Source organism: Petromyzon marinus, chromosome 38 (assembly GCF_048934315.1).
Source record: "Petromyzon marinus isolate PM22_M1 ecotype Great Lakes invasive population chromosome 38, UKy_Petmar_22M1.pri1.0, whole genome shotgun sequence".
In the NCBI taxonomy this organism is placed as follows: Eukaryota; Metazoa; Chordata; class Hyperoartia; order Petromyzontiformes; family Petromyzontidae; genus Petromyzon; species Petromyzon marinus.
The window spans coordinates 9280984-9306151 of record NC_133704.1 but is presented as its reverse complement, the minus strand read 5'-3'; the positions used below and the strand labels follow the sequence as shown (position 1 = coordinate 9306151).

Here is a 25168-nt window from a genome sequence, read left to right as displayed (position 1 = left end):
GTACCATGCGCGGCCGCGGAGCGGTTGTGGGAGAGGCCTGGGGAGAGACGCACGGAGACGCGGGCCCGTGACCCGGTGTGGCACTCCAGCGACTGCTGCCCCACGTAGAGCACGGCGAGCAGGCACGCCAGGCCCGACAGCACCAGCGCGGCCCGGCGGCCGGGCCACCGCATGGCGGCGCTCGCCACGCTCCGCAAGCCGCACGCGCGCAGGCCTCGCACGTGGGGTGGGGGCCCTCCACAGACCTCAAAAGGCCTCACACGGGCCACACGAGACCCGTGCCATCGCGAGGCGGCTCTGGGGCACGGCGACGGCGGCCAGGGTCACTCGACAGCCGGGGGGACACAACAAGCGGACCTGGGAAACAGAATCATCATCGTCGTCGTCATCATCATCATCTTTAACTCCCACGATCCACACAAACGATACCTTTACCTTCATGGCACCTCCCATGAGGTCCCATGCAAAATATTTCAGTTTCAAAGACAGTGCATATACTGTCAGAGCGTGTTTTATTTGTTTGCATGTTCACCACAGATGTGTGTGGTTAATGCACCAAGTACATGATTCCTTGCAAAAGATTTCAGTTTGGTGTTTTAATATCTTAACACCTCCTGATTTATTGCCAGAAAGGATCGATCCCATTCTTATATTTTGATACCTTTACCTTCTCGACGCTGTAGTTGTGGGCCTCCCACTGCATCCCCTAATAAAGACTCCTTATTCTCTGATGCCCCTCCTCCTCTACCCCCCTCCACCCCCCACCCCCCCCCCCCCATTAGCAGTATAGCCCTCTTTATTGTACAGCATCTGGAACGTACACAGTGACTAAATGTGACCACATATTCAAGCTGTATTGTATTTATAATGCAAAACCCTCCGGTAAGCACGGTTCGCTACGTACGGTGCGAGAAAGAAGTTCAACACCAAACCTCCGGCACAGCAACCTCAGAGGAACACGTTTGCAGAGTTATGCGCTAAGAAACCGGAAAATGCGATTCGCAAGCGGCAAAACCGTGCCAAGTTACAGAACGTTAGGAGAAGCAATTATTACAGATTACTATAAAACCGAAAGAACAAGAAAACTTCGTCCTATCGAAAACAGTTAAACTGGGGAAGCCATTGCAATGTCCTCCCCAGCCAGGACGACCCCATGAGCCAGATGTCAAGCCCTGTGGAGTCAGGGAAACGAACCAGAGGTCAAGTTCTGTGGGATCGGCGAAACGAGCCAGAGGTCAAGTTCTGTGGGGTCGGCAAAACGAGCCAGAGGTCAAGTGCTGTGGGGTCGGGAAAACGAGCCAGAGGTCAAATTCTGTGAGGTCGGCAAAACGAGCCAAAGGTCAACTGCTGTGGGGTCGGCAAAACGAGCGAGAGGTCAAGTGCTGTGGGGTCGGCAAAACGAGCCAAAGGTCAACTGCTGTGGGGTGGGCAATATGAGCCAGAGGTCAAGTGCTGTGGGGTCGGCAATACGAGCCAGAGGTCAAGTGCTGTGGGGTCGGCAATACGAGCCAGAGGTCAAGTGCTGTGGGGTCAGAGAAACCTGTTTGAGGCAGCGAGGGAGTCAAACGCCTCCTTCTAAAGGGCCCCTTAGGCAACATTTGTGCTCGTTCCCAGGTCTCGTCCAATACAAAGTCGCAAAAACTCACCCTCCAAATGCATCTCCCCATCCACATAGGTGCGTGCATACCCACCCACTCGCACATCACGATCCAGCCACATCTACCTAAAAGCTCCCTACTCTGCCAATACCTGCCCCCGCTCTCGTTGCTGCAATGTTTGATTATTTTCAACTCCAAAGCGATGTTATCAAAATAAACTGGTTAACCAAAGTACAAACGTTTATATCTACCAAATCGCAGCAGAATCCATTTCGCCGCTGCACAACGTTCAATTCAAAACTAATAAAACTCTCGACGTGATGGAAAAACAATTCTGATTTTAAACGGTTTAATTATTATAAATTGACAAAATTGTATTTGTACGCCTGCGTAGTCGGCCGCCTCTCTATATTCACCTCCATCATTTAACGTTTCATTAAACACATAATGGGACGGAACAAAAGCAATTAGCGTGGAGGTGTCAGACGGCGACGCTCTTGCCAGCGACGTGTTCATGTGGCTGGGATTAACGGAGCACAGGCTCCCCCCCCCCCCCCCCCCCGTGTGAGGACGCGCACCGAGGAATCACACCAAGGAGTCACACCGAGGAATAATACCCCAAAAAGTCACATGGAGGGATCACACTGCAGAGTTGCATCCAGGAGTCGCACGGAGAGAGTCACACTGCGGAGTCGCATCCAGGAGTCGCACGGAGAGAGTCACACTGTGGAGTCGCACCCAGGAGTCACATCCAGGAGTCGCACCGAGGAGTCACACTGCGGTGTTGCATCCAGGAGTCGCACCGAGGAGTCACACTGTGGAGTCGCACCCAGGAGTCACATCCAGGAGTCGCACCGAGGAGTCACACTGCGGAGTTGCATCCAGGAGTCGCACGGAGAGAGTCACATGCAGGAGCCACGAGAAGCATCGTCCGGCACGCACACGAGCACCTCATATTGTGTACGAGCTGCACACCTGAGCAAACCAGTCCAAAAGGTTAAGCCCCACCATTATATTTAGAATGCAGGTGATGCTCACCTCGATTGTAAAACACTACAATGCGTGACGCTTCCACATGCGCGGGTCACATGACAGATTTGACGTCACAGCTCACTTGCTGTGCAATAAATATATGCATTATTGAGCTCCCCCCCCCCACAAAAAAGTGTATTTTTATAATGTTTGCATGGTGTACAGTGTGGAAAGTACCCACATGGCAAATTTCAAGTTTGTTGCATGTTGGGAAGTACGCTAAACATTTTGAACACATACATTCACAACTTTGCCTTTTATATATATGGAGATTTATCTCCACACAGAAGAACCTACGGACACGCTTCTCCCACTCTTATTTTGCCTCAACAGCGTATGAGCAAGCGGAGAAAGCTCACAAGCCGTCCGTCTCTTTTGCAACTCGTTCTCGCCTCCCCATGGCCTGTAGGGTTACCACCTGGTCCTGGTTTTCTCAGGACACCCTCCCTCTTTTACGGGGTAGTTGTGTTCGTGGGAAATCCGCGAGTCTTCCCAAAGGTGCTGGAAGTCCCGTCTTCTGTCGGTGGCGTATAACTAACGTCTTCTCAAGGCCGTGCCGGCGCTCACGCTGTAATGATCCCATCGTCGGATATTGATCAGATAATATTCTTCCGGAGAAACGTCCTGGGGGTGGCAACCCCTCAGGAGTGGCAACCCCTCAGGAGTGGCAACCCCTCAGGAGTGGCCACCCTGACACGCGGAGCGAGCGATGCACAAGGAGGAATCGATTCTCGGCGCATACGCGTGGAAGAATTGTCGTGTATTGGCGTGTGATTTTACGTTTAATTATATTCAGGTCACCTCGGTGGCTTACTCACACTGGTTTTGGGAGGTATTACTGTAAGGCATTTATATAATGTTTCTCATGCACACAAGAGTTTTAGAGAGATGTGTACTATCGTTTCCTCCCACATGCAAAGATTTGCATCAAGGAAGCAATTGAGTATTTTTGAAGCAAAACCCTCCTGCAAAGGAGTATTGAGACTCATTTCAGATGTTTCCATTCTCAATAAAGGATCACCGTTGCATAAATAATGCTTGGGTCCAACCCATATTGTCATCCGTGTGTGGGGCCTGGATAATTGAGTATCACATGGTAAAATTCGAACCGCTTACACACATGAACAAATGTCTAGGAGTAATAACCAATGTCCACACTTTTTAACTGAGAATTTTTGTTTTTTAAACTCCCAGGGTCTAACGGGTTAGTACACCGGACTCGAGAGGGTCGCGCCGGTCTCAACTCTACCTCCCGCTGCGGCAGTTTGAAACGACCTGCGCAAGTTTCTCAAATCCGCCGAGCCTGGCAAGTGCCGCTACGGCCCACTTCTCCAAAGACGTCTGTACAACGTGGAAGAGTAGAACAAATACCCCTTTAGAAGCTTTCCTCTGGCTCAGGGGTGGGGAACGTCAGACCCGCGAATTAAATTGGTCTCTGGCCCTGCCAAGGCAACCGCAGGCGGGACTCGAAATTCAATAAATCTAGGAGAGCAAACCTGGAAAAGCAAGTTGCGAGTAGCAGCAACATCGTCAATACCGGCTAACATCATCACCACGCCTCGCCAAAGAGATGCAGTTCCAGCCCACCACATTAGGGGCGAGTTAATTAAATGTTTGACCAAATAAAACAGGCTAATCTTTAAAAATGATAATTTTGTATGGCCCGCGAATTATGTTATATAAATATCCAAATGGCCCTTGGCAGAAAAAAGGTTCCCCACCCCTGCTCTAGCTGATGCCCTTTCCTGCCAGCAGTGGCGTGACAAGCGAGCGAGCGCAGCACTTGCAGGGCTGCACCTCCACCTGTGTAACCCACACGGTGGGCCTCCGTGCGGTTTGTACGACCGCGCGTGCCAAATCAGCTGCATCCCGTTACTCACGGTCCACTGGAAACGGTTGCCGACGAGTGTGGAGTAGCGTGGGGAAGCGGTCGTTGCATGCCGACTCCCGGGATCTGGTGATCTCGTAATTGAATCGCTGCTCTCTGGAGAATTGTGGGTCATGGTCAGTGATGTCGCCCCACCACTACCCAGTGCCCCACCCACCACTACCACATCCGTAGGTCAAGCCTCGAGGGGAATCGGTGAGACTAACGGTTTTGTCTCAATGTTGAGTGCCGTCTAATGGAATTTCACGTTCCTTGCCGTTTACCCATTGGCATTATAATAAGGCACGCACTCAGCCCTGTTCACTGAAGTGCTGGCGAGAAGCTCGCAAAACTCACGGCGATTTGTTCAAAACAAAAATACCCAATTACGCAACGCGAGGAGAGCTTCAACCATGAACTTCCCTGTTGATTTAAGGAAATTAAAACATAGAATTAAATATGTACAGCAGCCAGCACAAAATGTGTCCAGTCAGGCAATTCTCAAAACGGTTACTGGTTAAACCGGCTTATTGTTCAACAACTCGAAGTTTTAAATTCAACAAGGGGGTTGTGAGTAAGGCCAGAAATATTCCGAATCCGTTCCCATCGCTATTGTTGGTGCAAAAGTGTTTTTTGAGACGTGTGCGTGTCAAATAGTTCGTACATTTATCGCAAAATTCGTGTATAAATCGTACGCTGTAAATGTTTCATCGATTCATCGAAGGAAGAATCAACCAACCAGACGACGGGATGATTGGAGCAGCTGATAGTCTGGGAGCGGTTTCGCTGCTCGCATGCAACCGGGGGGGGGGGGGGGGGGGGGGGGGAGTGGGGGATTCCAGATAACAGGTTCTAAAGAAACCACAAAACACTCAACTATATACACAGCTTCCTTCATATATGCACGCCAGCGAAAGCCTGGGCACGTGGGCACAATGCAACCGCTAAACGTTCCGTACAGTAATAGCTTCACGCGCACGAATTCAGTGCGAATTACGCAGGTAAAATGTGATTAGGATTATCATTATTATTACACGCTTATTATTTAACTCACTCTGTCTGTTGTTATTGTTGTTGTATCCTCAAATCTTGCAACTCAATTTTAACCCACTTTCCAATGGTGGTATCGACTGCAAAGTATGCGTGTGTCATACTGATGACAATACTATATTCTATCGTAAAAATAAAATTTTAAAACATTATTTTTTTATGTTATGTTTCGGCTTGGGTCTAATTGTCCACGGTCAACTGACGTTGGCTGTAAATCACCACGGTCCATTACGTTGTGGGCAAGCTTCGGGGTCACTTCCTGGAGTAGTGGAGTTTTGCCGTTACTAGTACGGTACATTTCTTAAAAGCGCGTGTTAAAAAAAAAAAGAGTTTTTATTTTACATATTACTTCTTTTTACTACTCCTACGCTCGTTTACCCAAGAAAGTCTCACTGGGTCCGAATGGCTCTTTTTTCAGGAGAGTCCTGCCGAGTTTTTGCAGTAAGGGGGGGGGGGGGGAACTGCAAAGATTTCCACGTATAAACCCAAGTGAGAAAACTAGCGACGATAGTCGATCATCGATCATCCCGGCCGCTTCCAACATTATCCGACGCTCCAAATGCTGTAAATCAGTCCGGCGGTGGGCACCGTACGCTTGACAAAATAAAAGTAGCTTGGCTTCATTTCAGTGTTAAAAAAATATTACATACAATGCATTATACACTACTATATTCCTGGTTCTTTCGGTAAAGTCACCACGTAGAAGGGAAACAATAAAAAATATAAAACAATTACATTGTTTTATTGTTTTATATTTTGTTATTGTTTTCCCTTCTACGTGGTGACTTTACCGAAAGAACCAATAATATGAATCCTGCAGTGACGACAGCTTTAAATCAAAATGAAGATACCACTGCACGTATACACATCACCATATGCAGAGTCTTTGAGATTGGAGTGGTAAGTACGGTACAGTAAATAGGTAACTGTTTACAGTAAGGGGCCGGTCCATAAATGACGTCACGCGATTTTGGACGATTTTTGACCCCCCCCCCCCCCATCGTCACACGGCGTCACAAAAAATCAGACCTCCCTCAATTATGACGTCACAAAGCTCTAAGCTCTGCCCCCCCCCCCCCCCCAAAGAAAATAAAACATGCTTCAAATCGCTTTAAACTATTTGTCATTGTAGTGTGTATTTAATGTGGCGCTGCACTCTGATGTTGTAGGAGAAATCATTTATTAACCATCTATTTAATTAAGTAGAACGTGTTGTCTATATTTATTTAAAGTTGCGCATTTTGATGTGACGTCACATTTCTCAAACCCCCCCCCTCGTCACACATCGTCACAAATGTCTGACCCCCCCCCCCCCCCGTGCATGACGTCATTTGTGGACGGCTCCTAAGATTTATTTAGTCTATTTTTATGTTTATAATGCCAATTTCATATAGTAAGCAAATGTAAAACAAAAGCATGTAACAACACTTAAAAACACGGCATGCAAGAATGTGCAAAAATAAGCTATTTTAAATCGTGATGCAATTATCCGGCGTTATTGAAAATCCAGCGCCCCGAAAGTATCGAATAATCGATTCCCTACCCGCTGTAATGCCGCTACATCCCATCATTCTGGTGATTAAGGCAGCGAGACTAGTGACACTCTGGTATATCCCGTCATTCTGGTGATTAAGGCAGCGTGCCTAGTGAAACTCTGGTATATCCCGTCATTCTGGTGACTAAGGCAGCGAGACTAGCGAAACTCTGGGACATCCCGTCATTCTAGTGATTAAGGCAGCGAGACTAGTGAAACTCTGGTATATCCCGTCATTCTGGTGATTAAGGCAGCGTGCCTAGTGAAGCTCTGGTATATCCCGTCATTCTGGTGATTAAGGCAGCGAGACTAGTGCCACTCTGGTATATCCCGTTCATTCTGGTGATTAAGGCAGCGTGCCTAGTGAAACTCTGGTATATCCCGTCATTCTGGTGATTAAGCAGCGAGACTAGTGACACTCTGGTATATCCCGTCATTCTGGTGATTAAGGCAGCGTGCCTAGTGAAACTCTGGTATATCTCGTCATTCTGGTGATTAAGGCAGCGAGACTAGTGACACTCTGGTATATCCCGTCATTCTGGTGATTAAGGCAGCGAGACTAGTGAAACTCTGGTATATCCCGTCATTCTGGTGATTAAGGCAGCGAGACTAGTGACACTCTGGTATATCCCGTCATTCTGGTGATTAAGGCAGCGTGCCTAGTGAAACTCTGGTATATCCCGTCATTCTGGTGATTAAGGCGGCGAGACTAGTGACACTCTGGTATATCCCGTCATTCTGGTGATTAAGGCAGCGTGCCTAGTGAAACTCTGGTATATCCCGCCATTCTGGTGATTAAGGCAGCGAGACTAGTGAAACTCTGGTATATCCCGTCATTCTGGTGATTAAGGCAGCGAGACTAGTGACACTCTGGTATATCCCGCCATTCTGGTGATTAAGGCAGCGAGACTAGTGAAACTCTGGTATATCCCGTCATTCTGGTGATTAAGGCAGCGTGACTAGTGAAACTCTGGTATATCCCGTCATTCTGGTGATTAAGGCAGCGTGACTAGTGAAACTCTGGTACATCCCGTCATTCTGGTGATTAAGGCAGCGTGCCTAGTGAAACTCTGGTATATCCCGCCATTCTGGTGATTAAGGCAGCGAGACTAGTGAAACTCTGGTACATCCTGTCATTCTGGTGATTAAGGCAGCGTGACTAGTGACACTCTGGTACATCCCGTCATTCTGGTGATTAAGGCAGCGAGACTAGTGAAACTCTGTATATCCCGTCATTCTGGTGATTAAGGCAGCGAGCCTAGTGAAACTCTGTACATCCCGTCATTCTGGTGATTAAGACAGCGAGACTAGTGACACTCTGGTACATCCCGTCATTCTGGTGATTAAGACAGCGAGACTAGTGACACTCTGGTACATCCCGTCATTCTGGTGATTAAGGCAGCGTGACTAGTGACACTCTGGTATATCCCGTCATTCTGGTGACTAAGGCAGCATGCCTAGTGACACTCTGGTATATCCCGTCATCCTGGTGATTAAAACAGCGAGACTAGTGACACTCTGGTATATCCCGTCATTCTGGTGATTAAGGCAGCGTGACTAGTGACACTCTGGTATATCCCGTCATTCTGGTGACTAAGGCAGCGTGCCTAGTGAAACTCTGGTCTATCCTGTCATTCTGGTGATTAAGGCAGCGAGACTAGTGAAACTCTGGTATATCCCGTCATTCTGGTGATTAAGACAGCGTGACTAGTGACACTCTGGTACATCCCGTCATTCTGGTGATTAAGGCAGCGAGACTAGTGACACTCTGGTATATCCTGTCATTCTGGTGATTAAGGCAGCGAGACTAGTGAAACTCTGGTCTATCCCGTCATTCTGGTGATTAAGGCAGCGAGACTAGTGACACTCTGGTATATCCCGTCATTCTGGTGATTAAGGCAGCGTGCCTAGTGAAACTCTGGTATATCCCGTCATTCTGGTGATTAGGGCAGCGAGCCTAGTGACACTCTGCTACATCCCGTCATTCTGGTGATTAAGGCAGCGAGACTAGTGAAACTCTGGTACATCCCGTCATTCTGGTGATTAAGACAGCGAGACTAGTGAAACTCTGGTATATCCCGTCATTCTGGTGATTAAGACAGCGAGACTAGTGAAACTCTGTACATCCTGTCATTCTGGTGATTAAGGCAGCGAGCCTAGTGAAACTCTGGTATATCCCGTCATTCTGGTGATTAAGGCAGCGAGACTAGTGACACTCTGCTACATCCCGTCATTCTGGTGATTAAGGCAGCGTGCCTGTTGCGGAGTGCCAGAGGGAGGGCCCCGCTAGGAGGATAAAAGGGCCCCGTGCTACACAGTAAAGGGGTCGTCATTGTGGGTAACACTCGGTGGGGTCGGGTCACGTCGTCGGGTTGGGATCTTCAATAGCCTCGTGTGTAAGGGGGTTAGTGTGGCACAGTGTTACACAGTGTGACACAGTGTTACACAGTGTTACACAGTGTGACACAGTGTGACACAGTGTTACACAGTGCTACACAGTGTTACACAGTGCGACACAGTGTGACACAGTGTGACACAGTGTTACACAGTGTGACAGTGTTACACAGTGTGACAGTGTTACACAGTGTGACACATTGTGACACATTGTTACACAGTGTGACACATTGTTACACAGTGTGACACAGTGTGACACAGTGTTACACAGTGTGACAGTGTTACACAGTGCGACACAGTGTTACACAGTGTGACACATTGTTACACAGTGTTACACAGTGTGACACAGTGTTACACAGTGTGACACAGTGTGACACAGCGTGACAGTGTGACACAGTGTGACACAGTGTGACACAGTGTGACACAGTGTGACACAGTGTGACACAGTGTTACACAGTGTTACACAGTGCGACACAGTGTTACACAGTGTTACACAGTGTGACACAGTGTTACACAGTGTTACACATTGTGACACATTGTTACACAGTGTGACACAGTGTTACACAGTGTTACACATTGTGACACATTGTTACACAGTGTGACACAGTGTTACACAGTGTTACACAGTGTGACACAGTGTGACACAGTGTGACACAGTGTGACACAGTGTGACACAGTGTTACACAGTGCGACACAGTGTTACACAGTGTTACACAGTGTGACACAGTGTTACACAGTGTTACACAGTGTGACACAGTGTTACACAGTGTTACACAGTGTGACACAGTGTTACACAGTGTTACACAGTGCGACACAGTGTTACACAGTGTTACACAGTGTGACACAGTGTGACACAGCGTGACACAGTGTTACACAGTGTGACACATTGTTACACAGTGTGACACAGTGTTACACAGTGTGACACAGTGTGACACATTGTTACACAGCGTGACACAGTGCGACACAGTGTGACACAGTGTGACACAGTGTTACACAGTGTGACACAGTGTGACACAGTGTGACACAGTGTGACACAGTGTGACACAGTGTTACACAGTGTGACACATTGTTACACAGTGTGACACAGTGTTACACAGTGTTACACAGTGTGACACAGTGTTACACAGTGTGACACAGCGTGACAGTGTTACACAGTGTGACACAGTGTTACACAGTGTTACACAGTGTGACACAGTGTTACACAGTGTTACACAGTGTTACACAGTGTGACACAGTGTTACACAGTGCGACACAGTGTTACACAGTGTGACACATTGTTACACAGTGTGACACATTGTTACACAGTGTGACACAGTGTGACACAGCGTGACACATTGTTACACAGTGTGACACAGTGTTACACAGTGTGACACAGTGTGACAGTGTTACACAGTGTGACACAGTGTTACACAGTGTTACACAGTGTGACACAGTGTTACACAGTGTGACACAGTGTGACACAGTGTGACACATTGTTACACAGTGTGACACAGTGTTACACAGTGTGACAGTGTGACACAGTGTGACACAGCGTGACACAGTGTGACACAGTGTGACACAGTGTGACACAGTGTGACACAGCGTGACAGTGTTACACAGTGTGACACAGTGTTACACAGTGTTACACAGTGTGACACAGTGTTACACAGTGTTACACAGTGTGACACAGTGTGACACAGTGTTACACATTGTTACACAGTGTGACACAGTGTTACACAGTGTTACACAGTGTGACACATTGTTACACAGTGTTACACAGTGTGACACAGTGTGACACAGTGTGACACAGTGCCGACACCGGCGTGACTTGAAGTGCGTGCGTGCGGCTTATTATGACAGCCGCACGCTATACGGCGGAAACAATGCGCACGCTACACCCGTCACAGCGACGCAGTTCTAATAATGCCACGGGGGCAGCAGCAGCAGGAGCAGCTACATCCTCCTCGTTGCACGCTCACATTCGGGCCCTCCGCTCGCTCCAGAGAGCCTCCCTCTCTCTCTCACGACGGCGGCGGCGGCGACCTGCAAGGGTCGAAACGTCTCGCAAACTGGGAAGCCATCGATCTTTCCCTCCCATCCGCCACCCCCCGAAACTCATCGCCTATAACCTCCCCGCCTTCCCGGAGCCCTTCCACCATCGGGGGGGGGGGGGTCGACCTCGGCCTCAAATAAAGTAACCTGGCGCGGTTTAAAGAAAACATCGCCACTGGACGAGACAAAAGGCGGACGGACGGGCGTGGTTCCCGCAGCACCCCCTCGTGTGTCCTTGCCGGCCCTCATGAGGGTGGCTACTCGCTAATGGCACTCACCCCAAGCCGTCTGTTAAGGGCCCATTCATAAATGACGTCACGCGATTTTGGACGATTTTTGACCCCCCCCCCCATTGTCACACGGCGTCACAAAAAGTCTGACCCCCCCCCTCAAATATGACGTCACAAAGCTCTGCCCCCCCCCCCCCCCCAAAAAAAATATATAAAACATGCTTCAATTCGCTTTAAACTATTGTCATCGTAGTGCGTATTTAATGTGGCGCTGCACTCTGATGTTGTAGGATAAAACATGTATTAAAAAGTCTATTTAATTAAGTAGAATGTCTTGTCTATATTTATTTAAAGTTGCTGCGTATTTTGACGTGACGTCACATTTCTCAAACAATTCCCCCCCCCCTCGTCACACATCGTCACAAATGTCTGACCACCCCCCCCACCCATAGGTGCGCGACGTCATTTATGGACGGCCCCTAAGGCTACTCTGTGTTGCTTTATATTGTTTACAAATTTTACTAAATCTTGTTCGATTTGATGTGCTTCTCCATCTCTCTTTGTCTCCCCTACATGCTAAGGCCTCGACACAGAGACCCTATCTCTCTGTGCTCCATACGTTGTGTCTCTGTGTTAACTCCCTCCACTTAGGTGTCTGTATATATACATCTGCGGTTCTGTGTTTCCTCTCTCGCTCTTAAATGTAGCTCTTCTATGCCTGATGATGACTGCTTGCGTTGCAACCGAAACGTCGTATGCTATTATGTAATTTTATTATTACTTCTTATTTCTACGTGACTTTACCGAAAAAAACAAAGAATAATTCCTGCAGCCACGAAAGCGCCTAATAAAGTTTACACGGGGGATCTTTGTCTTGGGGTTCTCACACGGATTGAGCACGCGAGGACCCATCCAATGCACCACCCCTGCGTAGGGGATGATTGAGGGGGGCCGGGGAGGACGCGGTAACGCATCAGACTTCTCATGAACCTACCTACCACTCTACCTTCTCACCAGAAATGGTTTGCGCCATTTACTTTGCAGGTTGGCACCGCCACTATACCACAAGGCTAGGGTAAAGGTGTCACTATGCTGTATATCGTTTCAAGTTTTTTAGGGATTTTTTTTATTGTTGTAATATTTAGAAATGGATCAGCTTATCAATGTGCTGCCAAGCAATTATTGGGCACGGTGATTAGCACCGCACTGCACCATGAAGCCGGCGGCTTTCACTTCGATTCCTGGAAACACGCCTAAAACATCGGAGTGTATAGGGCTCCCCACCATGTGGTAAAATAAAAGTTGTGTTTTTTAAATCGGCGTATATGTTTAGTGATGTGATCTTGATTTGAAGCTTTCGTGACTGCATTAATCCATACTCCTTGGTTATTTTGGTAGTCACGTAGGTAGAAATTTTTTTCTTTCTACCTACGTGACTTTAGTGATGTGCTTATGTTTCCTATACTTTCCACTTCCTGTCGTGTCCTTTGTATTGTTGTTGTAACCATTTGGACCCCCGTGCCCCTATCGGACTAGGCCAGCAACGTTGCCACCTTTAACTCGGTGCGCTCATCAATTGCTGCCACCGGAACACATGCCAAGAACTCGGGACATGTAGCGACCCGAGCGGTGGATGACATCTGACATCAGAGACACGTGGTGGGGGGGGGGGAGGGCGGGTGCCATTCACCCCCCCCCACCTCACTGCCACTCCGGGCGATTCGATAAAGCATCGTAAATTCTAGGTCACGGTTTCGTTTAACAAAAAAATGCACGGTTCACTGCCGCAGTGACTGTCAGCAACCTTTAGAGGTAGAAGGGAGTCATATTGAGCTAGGATTTCCAGTGAGAGACCCAACACAGAATATCTCCTGAGTTTGATCTTCCACGAAGTTCATGGTTCACCCTAAACCGCATCCCACTGCACAAAGCATGGCAGTAGATGCGGACACCCGACGCACAAATGGCGAATTAAATAAAAAAAACTCTGCAATCGTGCGTGCCTGTGGCCGTCCAGAACAGACCGCACAAACGCACAACAACGCAATTGCCCCAGATCGACAAATACGAAGGAGACGCCACGGCGATGATAGGCTCCGCTGCTCCGGACACGGTTGTCTGGCTTGATAACCGCCTGAATGTGAAGTTGGAGTTGTTGCTCTGCATCCACAACAAGCAGCCGTGCGAAAGTAAGAAGTGAGGACTTAACTATAAATCCTGGTTTTACCAAATACAGTACACTGTAGTATCGTCCTGGCCCCCGGTAAACTCGTCTCCGACTGTGGCAGCACAGAACCCAGAAGACACTCCCCCCACTCATCTTCCTTAACTTTCAACGCTTACAGCAGGAAGGCGTTTTCCCTTGATGTGTGACCTTTTACACAGCGTTCGATTACACTGCGATTGTTTCGCGCACAATGCGATGCAGCGAGGTTATGATGCCACCTCTAGAAGCCAGTGCCGGATTATCCGAGTAGCAAAAGTAGCTACACATGCTACGGGCCCCGCACTTTCAAGGGCCCCGCGCTAAATGCTTGCAAGCTATCAATTCCGGTTCAGTAATTCTGCACTTGCTCTATTACTACAGTACTATACTGCCTTCAACTTTTATGAACGACTGGGTGTTTAAGGCTAGCGATTTGTCGTTATTATCTGGCTGTATAGCAAATGAAAAAATACAATTACTTTACTATGCCAGTAAAAAAAACGTGTGTTTTAATATTTGTGTGTTTTTTGTTTAATGTAGGACCCCTTTATAAACATATGCTACAGGCCCCGCACTAGCTTAATCCGGCACTGCTAGAAGCCATCGCCACGTGCCTTGGGGTGCCCCGTTCCGCCGATGGCGCGCCTCCAATTAGCTCGGCTGGCTACATGCGGAGCCAAAGAAGTTCAACGTGCGTACGTGCACATGGAGAGCAATGTTACCAGCTTTCCAACTCATTCTTTGTGCAAGCACACGCTGTTCAGCGAGTAAACACCGTTTGTGAAAAACCAATAGGATGCGTAAAAAATATACACACGTCCGTTTAAAAAAAATAAGACATATCCTGCCCATGGCCTTTATTTAGTAATCTTATTTTAGTCTCATGCATTCGTAGATGCGGCGAACGAGATGGAAGGGAAAAAAGCTTACTCTCATCCAACCGCAGGCGGATGTGACGAGCAAGACCACTGCTGCTGCTACTGCTGTCGCAGAGCAACGCACACATCACATTACAGCCGGACCCCTCGCTCCGAGAAGTTTAAGTTGGTCATTGTTACACGGATGATGGATCCCGTTTTTTTGCCAGCTGCCCGGCTATATTAGATCCGTGGCACTGCGTACGGTACGCACGACGGGTCACAACCAAAATAAAAAAGCGTCCGATATTGCAGAGGACGAGAACAACACGAGGCGTTTAATGGTAAAAAGGCAGCGCAGCGTGAACTCCCGTTTTACAGAATACGTTCGAGACCCCCCCCCTCCCCAGACCCAGTAATCACACTCCTGTCGTAGTAATGTACCGTGCGTGCAGACCTCAAACGAGGAATGAAATACTGTACGATTGTGCAACTTGGCACGATACACACGAGGACTGTTCTCACCGATACAAGGCTTGTAGTGACGGACGCAAAGGCGACGGTGTGTAGGGGCAAGTGCAGGTTTATTACACTGCGACGTTTCAGGTTTGCCTTATGCGCGCGTTCACGTCACTTAACTATGGGCCGAATAGCAAAACAGATTGTGCCAGCGGCGAGGGGGCACACCCTGGACTACAAATCCTGTTGAGGCAGAATCTTTCGGAAAAACCGAGGCATCATTTGAGATAAAGTGGCGAGAGGTGAAGCAAACCCTCTGCGGTCCATCATTGAGTAACGGGAGCGAACGTGCCGTTGCTGGTGTAGGTCACTAAGTTTCCAAGACAATGCGTATATTATATTCTTAGCCCTTTCGGTAAAGTCACGTTGAAGGGAAACAATAAAATAATCAAATATATTTAAAACAATAAAAAATTCTCACGACGTTTCGACCATAACACAAACGGTCGTCATCAGGTGTGTCGGTTTGCATAAATTTATGTATTTTTAAACGGTGCGTTTATTTATTTATAATTAAAAAACGTCAGCGCCACGCGCAGCGATTTGGCAGTTTATTTAGAAGGACTAGTCCATTACTGCAGTCACGAAAGCTTTAAATTAAAATTTAATGCGTATATTGTCAGAGAATGTTCACAGCAAGTACGTGTGGTTAATGCAGACTTGACTCGTTGCAAAAGGTTTCTATTTGGTGTTAAAGAGTACCTGCTCGGTGATTGTATGGGCAGTGGTGAATGCTACGATGGATCGTGCATCTCGTACCGTTCAATCGCTGCCGTATGGGCTACGGTAGAGCATGCCTCCTCTGCCGGGGGATGAGATTCACAGTGGCTCCGTGTCAGGTCTACACAAGGGAAGGCGAGGGCACAGGGAGACACAGAGTGAGCATAACAACGCTGCCATTAGCTCACCGCCTTTCATCAATGCAACGAACTTAGTTTCAACATCTCAAAATGTGTAATGTCCTCTCTGGACCACCCAGCACTGCAAATCGGCCAAAACAAGAAAAAAAAAACGCAACAAAATATTAGTGCCGGTGATACGAGTGTCAAAACTACGAGCCGGAAGTAACCCGTCGCGATAAAGCTCCGTCAGGTTTGTTTAATCCGTCAAATCAAGCGCCACACGTTAGCAAGAAGCCACAGCGACGGGGCCCACCGAAGAATCCCCCACGGCGTGCCCGGCGATGACACGGGCAGCGAGCGCGCGCACGGCGGGGTCAGAGAGAACGGCTCTCTCGCTCGGTCGGACAAAGAGGAGCGTGCTGGCCAGACGCCTCCGAGAATGCGTCGGGGCCGCGGCTGCTGGGCACGCGCCCCTGACGCCCGAGCGTGTGTGGACTTAAGAGAAGGAGGGGAACAAATCAATCTCTCTCTCTGGCTGTGCCGCTTGCCGGGCTCTTCAACATTTCAGGGACGCCCTCGAAGACAAACACGGCGAGCCGCGGAGGACGCGGATGTTTACCCGTTACGTTCGGGCGCAGGTGGCGGCAGTAACCAAGACGTTTCGTGGCGGAGCACGGCACTCAACAGGACCGGTGGAGAGCGCGCGGGGGGGGGGGGGAGTAATTATGAGGAGAAAGCGCACGGACGTGGGCAGGACGCACGCCGCTATGACGAGTGAATGGAAACAGTGGCGAAGATGCAAAAAAGATCGCACTCTGCATATAAATCACGTGGTAAACCTAGCCCGGCATATACCACGCTATCCCACACACTAACCTACAATCACACACCATGCCAGCCTATACGCTAACACACACACACACAAAACGACCGAAACCATCCTGAAAAAGAGCCTGGAGACTTAGTAACTAACGCTCCTGCAAAAAGAAAAAGTAAAATATAATTAACGAACTTCTTAATCACAGCCAGCCGAGCTTGGATGTAGACGTTGGGACGCTTTTCGTGGAGAAGCCATCGCCCATGACAGTGCTCGCGAGGACAAGGGCGGCTGGCAGCGAGCCACCCGACAAAGATGGGCAACTGCATCGCGCGCTTTCAGATGCGCGTCTGCGGCCGTCTGGAATGCTCTTCCAATATTACGAAGACTCTGGAGATAAGCAATATTAAATCATCTAGATTGAAGACTCACTTCTTTGAGGACTGCTTTTTGGGTTTCGTTTTGTCGCCCTTCCCGCCCGCACCTCCGATTAGCACGGCCGGTTACAAACGGTGCGAAAGAAGATACAATCGGCACACACACGGCTACCGCGCCCGGTCCCTTCTCTCGTGCCGTGACCCACACCTGCCCTTGGGCCCCACAGCTGCTCGGAAGCAGTCACTCGGCGGGAGGCTGCGGTGCCGGACCGCAGGCTCTCGCCACTGTTTGCCAGCGTAAGCCGAGAGCACGCGCACGCACGCACGCCGCCACGGTGCCGCTTTATCGCTGCCGTATTTGCGGAAGAAGATGGAGCGGTGCTGCGGTTACTAAATCAGCGCCAGGTCAACCTGAAGAGGAAATGACAGGTGTGCAGGTAACCAGAGAACAGGCGCGTAGAATAACCTACTGGAGCGCTTCCCTTTGCTTCCTGTCTGCATTTAATGGCTCCGTTTTCATGGAAGCATTGCCATGCCAAACTGAATTTCAAAACAATTCATGCCATCGCTTTTTACGTGCAGGAATTGGTTTTTTTTCCCCCCTATACGCTCGTCATACTTTTTCTACATTTACGTTTACCGGATATACATTTACAATCAAGCCAAAGTCAACTCAGAGACTATAAAATTTTGACCGATGAAGCTACCCCTCACCGGCAGCTCGAAGACTTTTCACGAACGAATTCAACGCCGACGTACGACGGAGTTTCGCCCCGAACTGCTCCGAGCTTGCGCCGGGTAGCGAACTCGGGGAAATCGAGCACCGGATTCCCCAAACCACATATGGATCATAGTGTTGGATGCAACAAAACCTAAGTGTTAAATTACACGCACAGTAGATCTTATTCTGTTTTACGGATGACAATTTGCGTAGCAACCGTAATTCGACGTCGACATTTGAAATCCGGCCGATGGCTTCACGAGACGGCGAATCTGTTCAACGCGGTCCTCCCGAGCACGAGTTGGCCAAATGGCTTATTGTGTTGGTGCCTCCCCGCAGACACATGTTGGAGATTATTATATCTTGCATGCACGGAGTAGGTGGCCGCACCTTCGGTGAGCTGTGCGGATGCAGTTCACAGCGGAGCATCGTTTGCGTGGCAGGGTAGGGCCCTAGGTGGTAGTTGAGAGGAATGGTCTTCGATCCAGTGCTTGTTAGATCGCAAGGCAGATTTCCCAGGTTTTTTTCCACTGCAGTTCGATGCTTTCTGAGGTTCGATGGCAGTGACGGTCTAAAAATGCTTTCTTAATTTATGGGGGGGGGGGGGAGGGGTGGCATCGTATATTCTTTATTACTGCATTTTCTTGGTTCTTTTGGTAAAGTCACGTAGAAGGGAAACAATAAAATAAGAAAAATATAAAACAATAAAATTATCACAACGTTTCGACTGCAACACAAGCAATCATCATCAGGTGCGAAAACCACAGCAAGAAAATTTGAAAAAATTTGAAAAATAAATTTTCTTGCTGTGGTTTTCACACCTGATGATGATTGCTTCTGTTGCAGTCGAAACGTCGTGAGAATTTTATTGTTTTATATTTTTATTATTTTACTGTTTCCCTTCTACGTGACTTTACCGAAAGAACCAAGAATACGAATCCCTGCAGTCACGAAAGCTTTAAATCAAAAAAATATTACTGCATTGTTACACAGGCAGTAATAATTTAGTAATTCAGTCAGGAATAATGTAATACATTCTGTCAAGTAAATGCCTGCCTCGGTATCAAAATACATTTGAAGGTTGGAAATGTTTAGCCGAACAGTGCTTGGAAGAAAAAAATGCCCAGAGAAAACCTTTCCATGAACAGATAACAAGTTCTGGTGCACAGTAGGTAGCACGCTTCCTGCAACAAATGTGACCACGTGTTCTGGCGTATTAGCGAAGCATTTAAAAAATCAACAAATTGTCACGAAAAACAAACCTCGCCAAAATCTACACGTACATTCACGAACAGAGTGTGAATGGCTGCATTTCAAATGCCAAACCTTGGCACCGCATCCGAGTTATATTTGCCCATTCGGGGCTCCCAAAAGTTTCCACGGCTCCCCCCCCACCACCACCACCACCACTTCATAAAACATCGTCCAGCCATGCTACATCGCACATTCTTCCCTTTTTGTAACAGCTGCATTCTCAGTGGCCTCGTTCTCCATCTCGTTCCAGCAGTGGTGAGATGTTAAAACTACGTTGCCTGGTATATGGCAGGACGCCTTTATATTCTGAGTTTGCATGTTCTCCAAGTAATCGCATGAATTTTTCCCTGGGTCCTCCAGTTCTTCCCTCCTGCATTCAGAATCAACATCACGCGTTTAGAGTATTTTGGGTGCGATAAATGTCCACGTAAAAACTTTGTTGAGCTGTGATTTGTGGCCAGGTTGCTTCTGAAAAGGAGTAATCGTAGCTCACGTGGGTCCTTACCCTGTTAAAATAAAAACATAGTTTTATTTTTTTACATTCATGTTATTATTCGAGAACCCAAAAACACAACGCAGACATTCGAGGGAGAACCATAGGTCACGAATTGTATAACAGTCCGGAGCAATAACCTGAGAGAGAGTCGTCACCGCACGCCGACAACAAAGATACGGTAAACGGAGACTGCGAACGAGGCAGCAATGATGCGGCCGGCAGCAGCAGCAGCAGCAGTTGTTTCGTCTGAACAAAATTATTCTAAACTTCACATTCACAGCCAACTCAAAAAAAACACACGAGGGCTCTTTAAAAAGAGCGGAGCTTGAAGGCCGGCTTTCAATTTCACACAAAGGAAACGGAGATCTAGCAGGAGAAACAAAGTGATGGCTGGCGTGGTGGTATTGATGGCGTGATGTCCTCTTGACCTTCATTTACTGTACAGCTATAGTAAACAAACTGCCAACGCCATAAAAGCTGTGCTGAAAGCCTGAGCATTGACTGCAGAGACGTCTTAACTGAAACATCAGCAACAAATATTTCCTGGATAAAAGTGAAGTAATATAAATAATAGTGCTATGCAAACATTAAAGCCCCGCTGGATTTTCAAGACGTTTTCCCGGAGGGTCTTGCGCAGGAAATATTCCATTCATGGGCATCTGGGTTCGTGTGGGAGCAAGCTGGAGAATCCTGGAGAAAACCGACTCCACAAAGGAGGGTGCGAAACTCAAGAATGCTATCTACTGGTCACCTCACAATCCCACACCTACGATGCCCGGCAAGTCAAGGTGGTCACCCATTCAATCACTAAGTAAGCTGAACCCACGTTAGCTTCTGAGATCCGATTAATTCAGGGCACAATTAAGGGTGATTGGGAATTGCTTTTTTTTTTTAAAGCCTAAAATAAATACGAAGCAAGCCTGGCGCGGAGTTGCAAATGCAGCATTGCGCCACAGCTGGTTGTCACGAGGTGGCTTCCTTTTTCTGGTTTCTCTACTTCCCAATGGCAGGACGGCTGTGTCGTGCGAGCTTTACGCGAGCGAGCATGGGCTAGCGTGGGCGAGGTATGCAAGCAAGGCCCCAGCTTCGGGACATCCTGCGCTGGAGACAATGCTTTTGCGCAAGCTGGCGACCGAGAAGTGAAAGGCCAACAGCTGTGGCGGAAAGGAAGCTGCTGCGAGCGGCACGTCCGTCACGACCACATCCACAACGAGACGCTCACCACCGAGCCGACGGTGGCTTCTCGAGCCAAATGCCGGATCGGGGGGGGGGGGGAAACGGGAAAGTGTGCAACACGCACGCCAATTATATTCTGGGAAAAACGACTCGTTACATAATTATCAGGGTTATGTTCAGTCGTGGCGACGGCACGAAGATGCACGTTGTTGTCCGTCAGTCGAGTCGCCCTTGAAAAAGATTCTGAACCGGACATTGCTCAGCTTCGTGTATATGTCTATAGGAGTTTGGGAAATGGTTCCCTTGACAGAGAGCAGTAAGCCAACACCGCAAGGGCTCACAGACAAGAACGCACTTAATAAGACCCATTACCGTTTCATACCCATGTCCCAGCACGCTTGCCACACCGCATCCACGCGAAATCTTTTTTGGGCTGCCATCGGCTGCGCTGTGTGACAGCGGTGGTAAAGGGGCCTCCCATGTCACCCATAATGCACCGCAGAGTCTCCGGTTACCATCACACGGGCACAGAATGAATGTACAAATAAAGGAACCCACAGAAGCTGCGCATGCAAAACTGTCATTTAAAACGTTTTAGATTTTTCTCTCAACCTCTTTCCATCAGAAAGCGACGTCGGGGGAAAGGAGCCTGGGGTTCTCAAACTGCAGCCATTAATTTTCGTCATTATTATAGCCACAAAGTCCAAGTGCTCATTTCCTGCTCGCACAGCACCGAGCCAATGGAGAAACAGGATATTTACCGGGAGGATGCCGCTCTGGGGATGTTTGGCGGATTCCCTGTGATTATTGTGCGCGTGGGGGTGAAAGGAGGTCGGAAAGGGAGAGCCCCAGTGTCCCTGGCTAATCCAGGGTGGTCGCGATCTGGCCCACAGGCCGGGGCAGAGCCGTCTCTCTCCCCCTGCCTTCCACAGTCTGCACCCAGTTGTCCCCACTCTGGTTTATGCCACAATCTTAGAACGTCCGTAATATGAGGTTTTGTTGGGTTAGATCGCGTAAATATAAACGTGTCGTCAGAACGGTTCCCTCCACTGCCGTGACTTCTAAACAACGCAACTGGTTGGTTTTTTTCTCCCGCTACCTGCAAGCAGAGATGTGCACGGCAAAGAGTGTTCCCCACGCCTCCGACTAGCACGGTTGGCTACGTACGGTGCGAAAGAAGTTCAAAATACATACGCACTCTGGAAGGCAATGACAATACATGATAACACTTAATCGTAAGTACATCGGGGTGCCATGGTGGCACAGTACTTGCGCGATGAACCCGGGTACCAGAGTTCGATTCCCGGACAAGGCCAACATCAGTGGCGAATGATACTCGAACCGGTCCGGGTGCTCTCCCTTCACAAACCCACATTGAAAAACAGCGCGCTAAGGTATGGTCACAAAACCCCCATGGCCTGACAAGGAGTCCATCCACCAAATCGACTGACAAAGGAGGTGAAAAATATTATTTTATTTTATATTCAACCCAGCTCTTCGGTTGTTTAGCTGTAGTTCATTTCTATTGGTCGTTACGACGCGAGCAAAGCAAACGTCGCACACAACGAGCGCCCTGAATAATTCAAGATATCTATTTGAGGGGAGACCTTTTGGAAAACACAGCCGATTATTTATATCCTGGGCAGCTGTCAAAGCCGGACCGGAAATCAAAAATGGAATAAATAAAGGAGGTGGGCGAGAGAGCGGGTTGGGACTGCTTTTAGGAGAAGCCGAATTTGATCTTGCAGATCAACTTCCCCGACGCAGGAAAGTTGCCAATCACAGCACAACAACAACAAGGACAACAACCGCCATTCGCCACGAAGACAAAGATCCCCCCGTGTAGCCTTAACAGACTGTTGAGGCAAGTGCTGTTAGCGAGCACCTATGAAGGCCGGCACGGCACACGAGGGAGTGGGTGGCCAGCACCACGCCCGGCCGGCTTTGTCTCCCCAGTGGCGATGTTTACACACCGCACCAGGTACTCATTTGAGGCTTAGTCGACCTAGGGGAGGCTCAGGACCCGATTCAGATGTTCGTCACCGGTGTTGGCCGTGAGCGGGAATCGAACCCGGGTCGCCGGGTTCGTAGTGTAGAGCACTAATCGCCGCAACTACCACTGCCCACTCTATATGCTCGCACACACACACACACACCGCATGCACACATCTGTCCGGGTATCAGGTACACGTTCACCCCCTTTAAGAAACCCCCGCGGCATGCATTGTCATTGTAGTTCATCAAGGAGCACATAAACCATCACGCATACGCCGGTCATCCTCGCAGCAGCTTCGTCTAGCCATCGGCCGTCTGGAATGCTCTTGCTTCCAATATTAGGAAGCCACTGGAGGCAATGCACTTTTAAAACCAGATTGAAAACGCAGCGCTTGAGAACTGCTTTTTGTGTTTACTTTGTTGCCCTTCCGCCGCCGCCGCCGCAACCTCTCCCGATAAGCCACGGTTGGCTACGTACGGTATGAGAAAAGTTCAACGTGCGTGCCTACAGTTCATTCCGGGCACCTAAACCCCCAGCGCTTTAATAAAGCAGAAGGCCAAGCCGTCACGTCTCATCGCACTCTGCTGACAAACACTGCGCTTGCCAAGAAAGAGTAAAGCAGATGCGAGCAGGTTTCTGGGGCTCGTGCCCAACTGGAATCCTTCGACCGTGACGGGCGGGAAAATAAAACTGTCCTTCAGCTGCCAAAGTGTGCGCACACTGGCCTTTGACATGAACTTTACGGACGCCACGCTCAGATATTGTCCACTCCACCTTTGTACGGACAATTGGCACGAGTTTGCAGCAGCAGAAGCAGCAGCAGACATTTATTTAGCCACGGAAGCCTCGCCGAATACCGGGACTCATTCCGGGGCGGTCCCTGCATCGCCGAGACGGTTTGGCCAATTGCGTTCACGCACGTTTTCGCACGGGGGTTCACCCTGGAGCACTCGGGAGAGTGTACGCTTGCGGTTAAAACCACAAAGTCTACACAGACGCAGTTCACAACCCCACTGGCTGCACTGCCATCGCAGAGCCACACAATCCCACGGCTTTGTGGAGTATCACGAATCCACTCGATTCACCCATCCCCTTCCCCTCCCTCCTTGCGCTGGATCACAGGCGTGCGCCACCAAAGACAAAGATCCCCCATACAGCCTTAACAGACTGTTGGGGAAAGTGCTGCGAGCGAGCACCTATGAAGGCCAGCACGGCACACGAGGGGATGGGTGGCCAACACCACGCCCGGCCACCTTCGTCTCCCCAGTGGTGATGTTTTGCGCAACACACCGAGTACTCATTTGAGGCCGAGTCGACCTAGGGGAGGCCCATGACCCGTTCAGATAATTGTCACTGGTGTTGGCCGTGAGCGGGGAATCCAACTCGTGTCGCCGGGTTCATAGCGCAGCTCCCGTATGCGCCACCACACATAAACGCCTGCCTCACCGCCAAACCCCAGCCGCGGGCTACATGAATAACGAGCTGATGATGCACAATCAGCGGCGCTTTCAAGGCTTCAATTTACCGCGGCGGCAAGAGCTGACGCTGCACCCGGCGGGGCGTCAAGGCGACGCAGGGATAACGGGAAGCTGTCCATGCAGTCACAGCCGACGGCGACACGCCTGGACGCTGGCCAGTCACAACGACGCTCGTGTGTCCTCCCACGCCACGGTCCCTACTGACGAAGCAGAAGGCGTTTGTGCGCGTCCCTTGTATGTGGGTATGTATGTTGAACTTCGTTCGCATTGTACGTAGCCAACCGTGCTAATCGGAGGTGTGGGGGAAGGACAACAAACTAAAAACGCATAAAGGAGTTCTAAAAGAAATTAGTTTTCAAATCTAGATGATTTACAAGTGCACGGCTCCAGTGGCTTCGTAAAATCGGCAGAAAGAGCATTCCAGGCGGCCGCAGAAGTGCATCTGAAAGCGCGCGATGTAGTGACCGCCTTTGTTCGATGGATTGGCCGAAAGCCTGCTCCTTAAATTGGGCAGAAGAAAATCACGTGGGGAAAAAAAGCGAGCGGCCGATGAACGTCACAATGGGGCGCCGAAACGGAAACGCGCTTCCCCTCCACGGGGCCCTGAACTCCGCGCCCAGAACGGCGAGACGGAGGGAGAGGCCCCGGTGTGAATTTCATCGGTGGAAGATCGTCCTCTGCATGCAGCAGGCC

General features: G+C 49.2%; 1 protein-coding gene across 10 annotated transcripts in view; it reads right to left on the bottom strand.

Moving 5' to 3' along the window:
- Nucleotides 1-25168, bottom strand: part of TPST1 (tyrosylprotein sulfotransferase 1) — a 79518-nt gene that overhangs the window by 22417 nt on the left and 31933 nt on the right. For 7 of the 10 annotated variants that reach the window (XM_076072629.1, XM_076072631.1, XM_076072628.1 and 4 more), the window contains 2 exons: nt 16078-16159; nt 5-357 (listed from right to left, as the gene is read on the bottom strand). In XM_076072629.1, the coding sequence (XP_075928744.1) occupies nt 5-173 (169 nt within the window). In that variant the 5' untranslated portion in view covers nt 174-357; nt 16078-16159. Of the gene's footprint in view, nt 1-4; nt 358-2336; nt 2450-16020; nt 16160-25168 lie in introns of those variants that run through there. The other 3 variants (XM_076072630.1, XM_076072634.1, XM_076072633.1) reach the window with 3 other exon arrangements.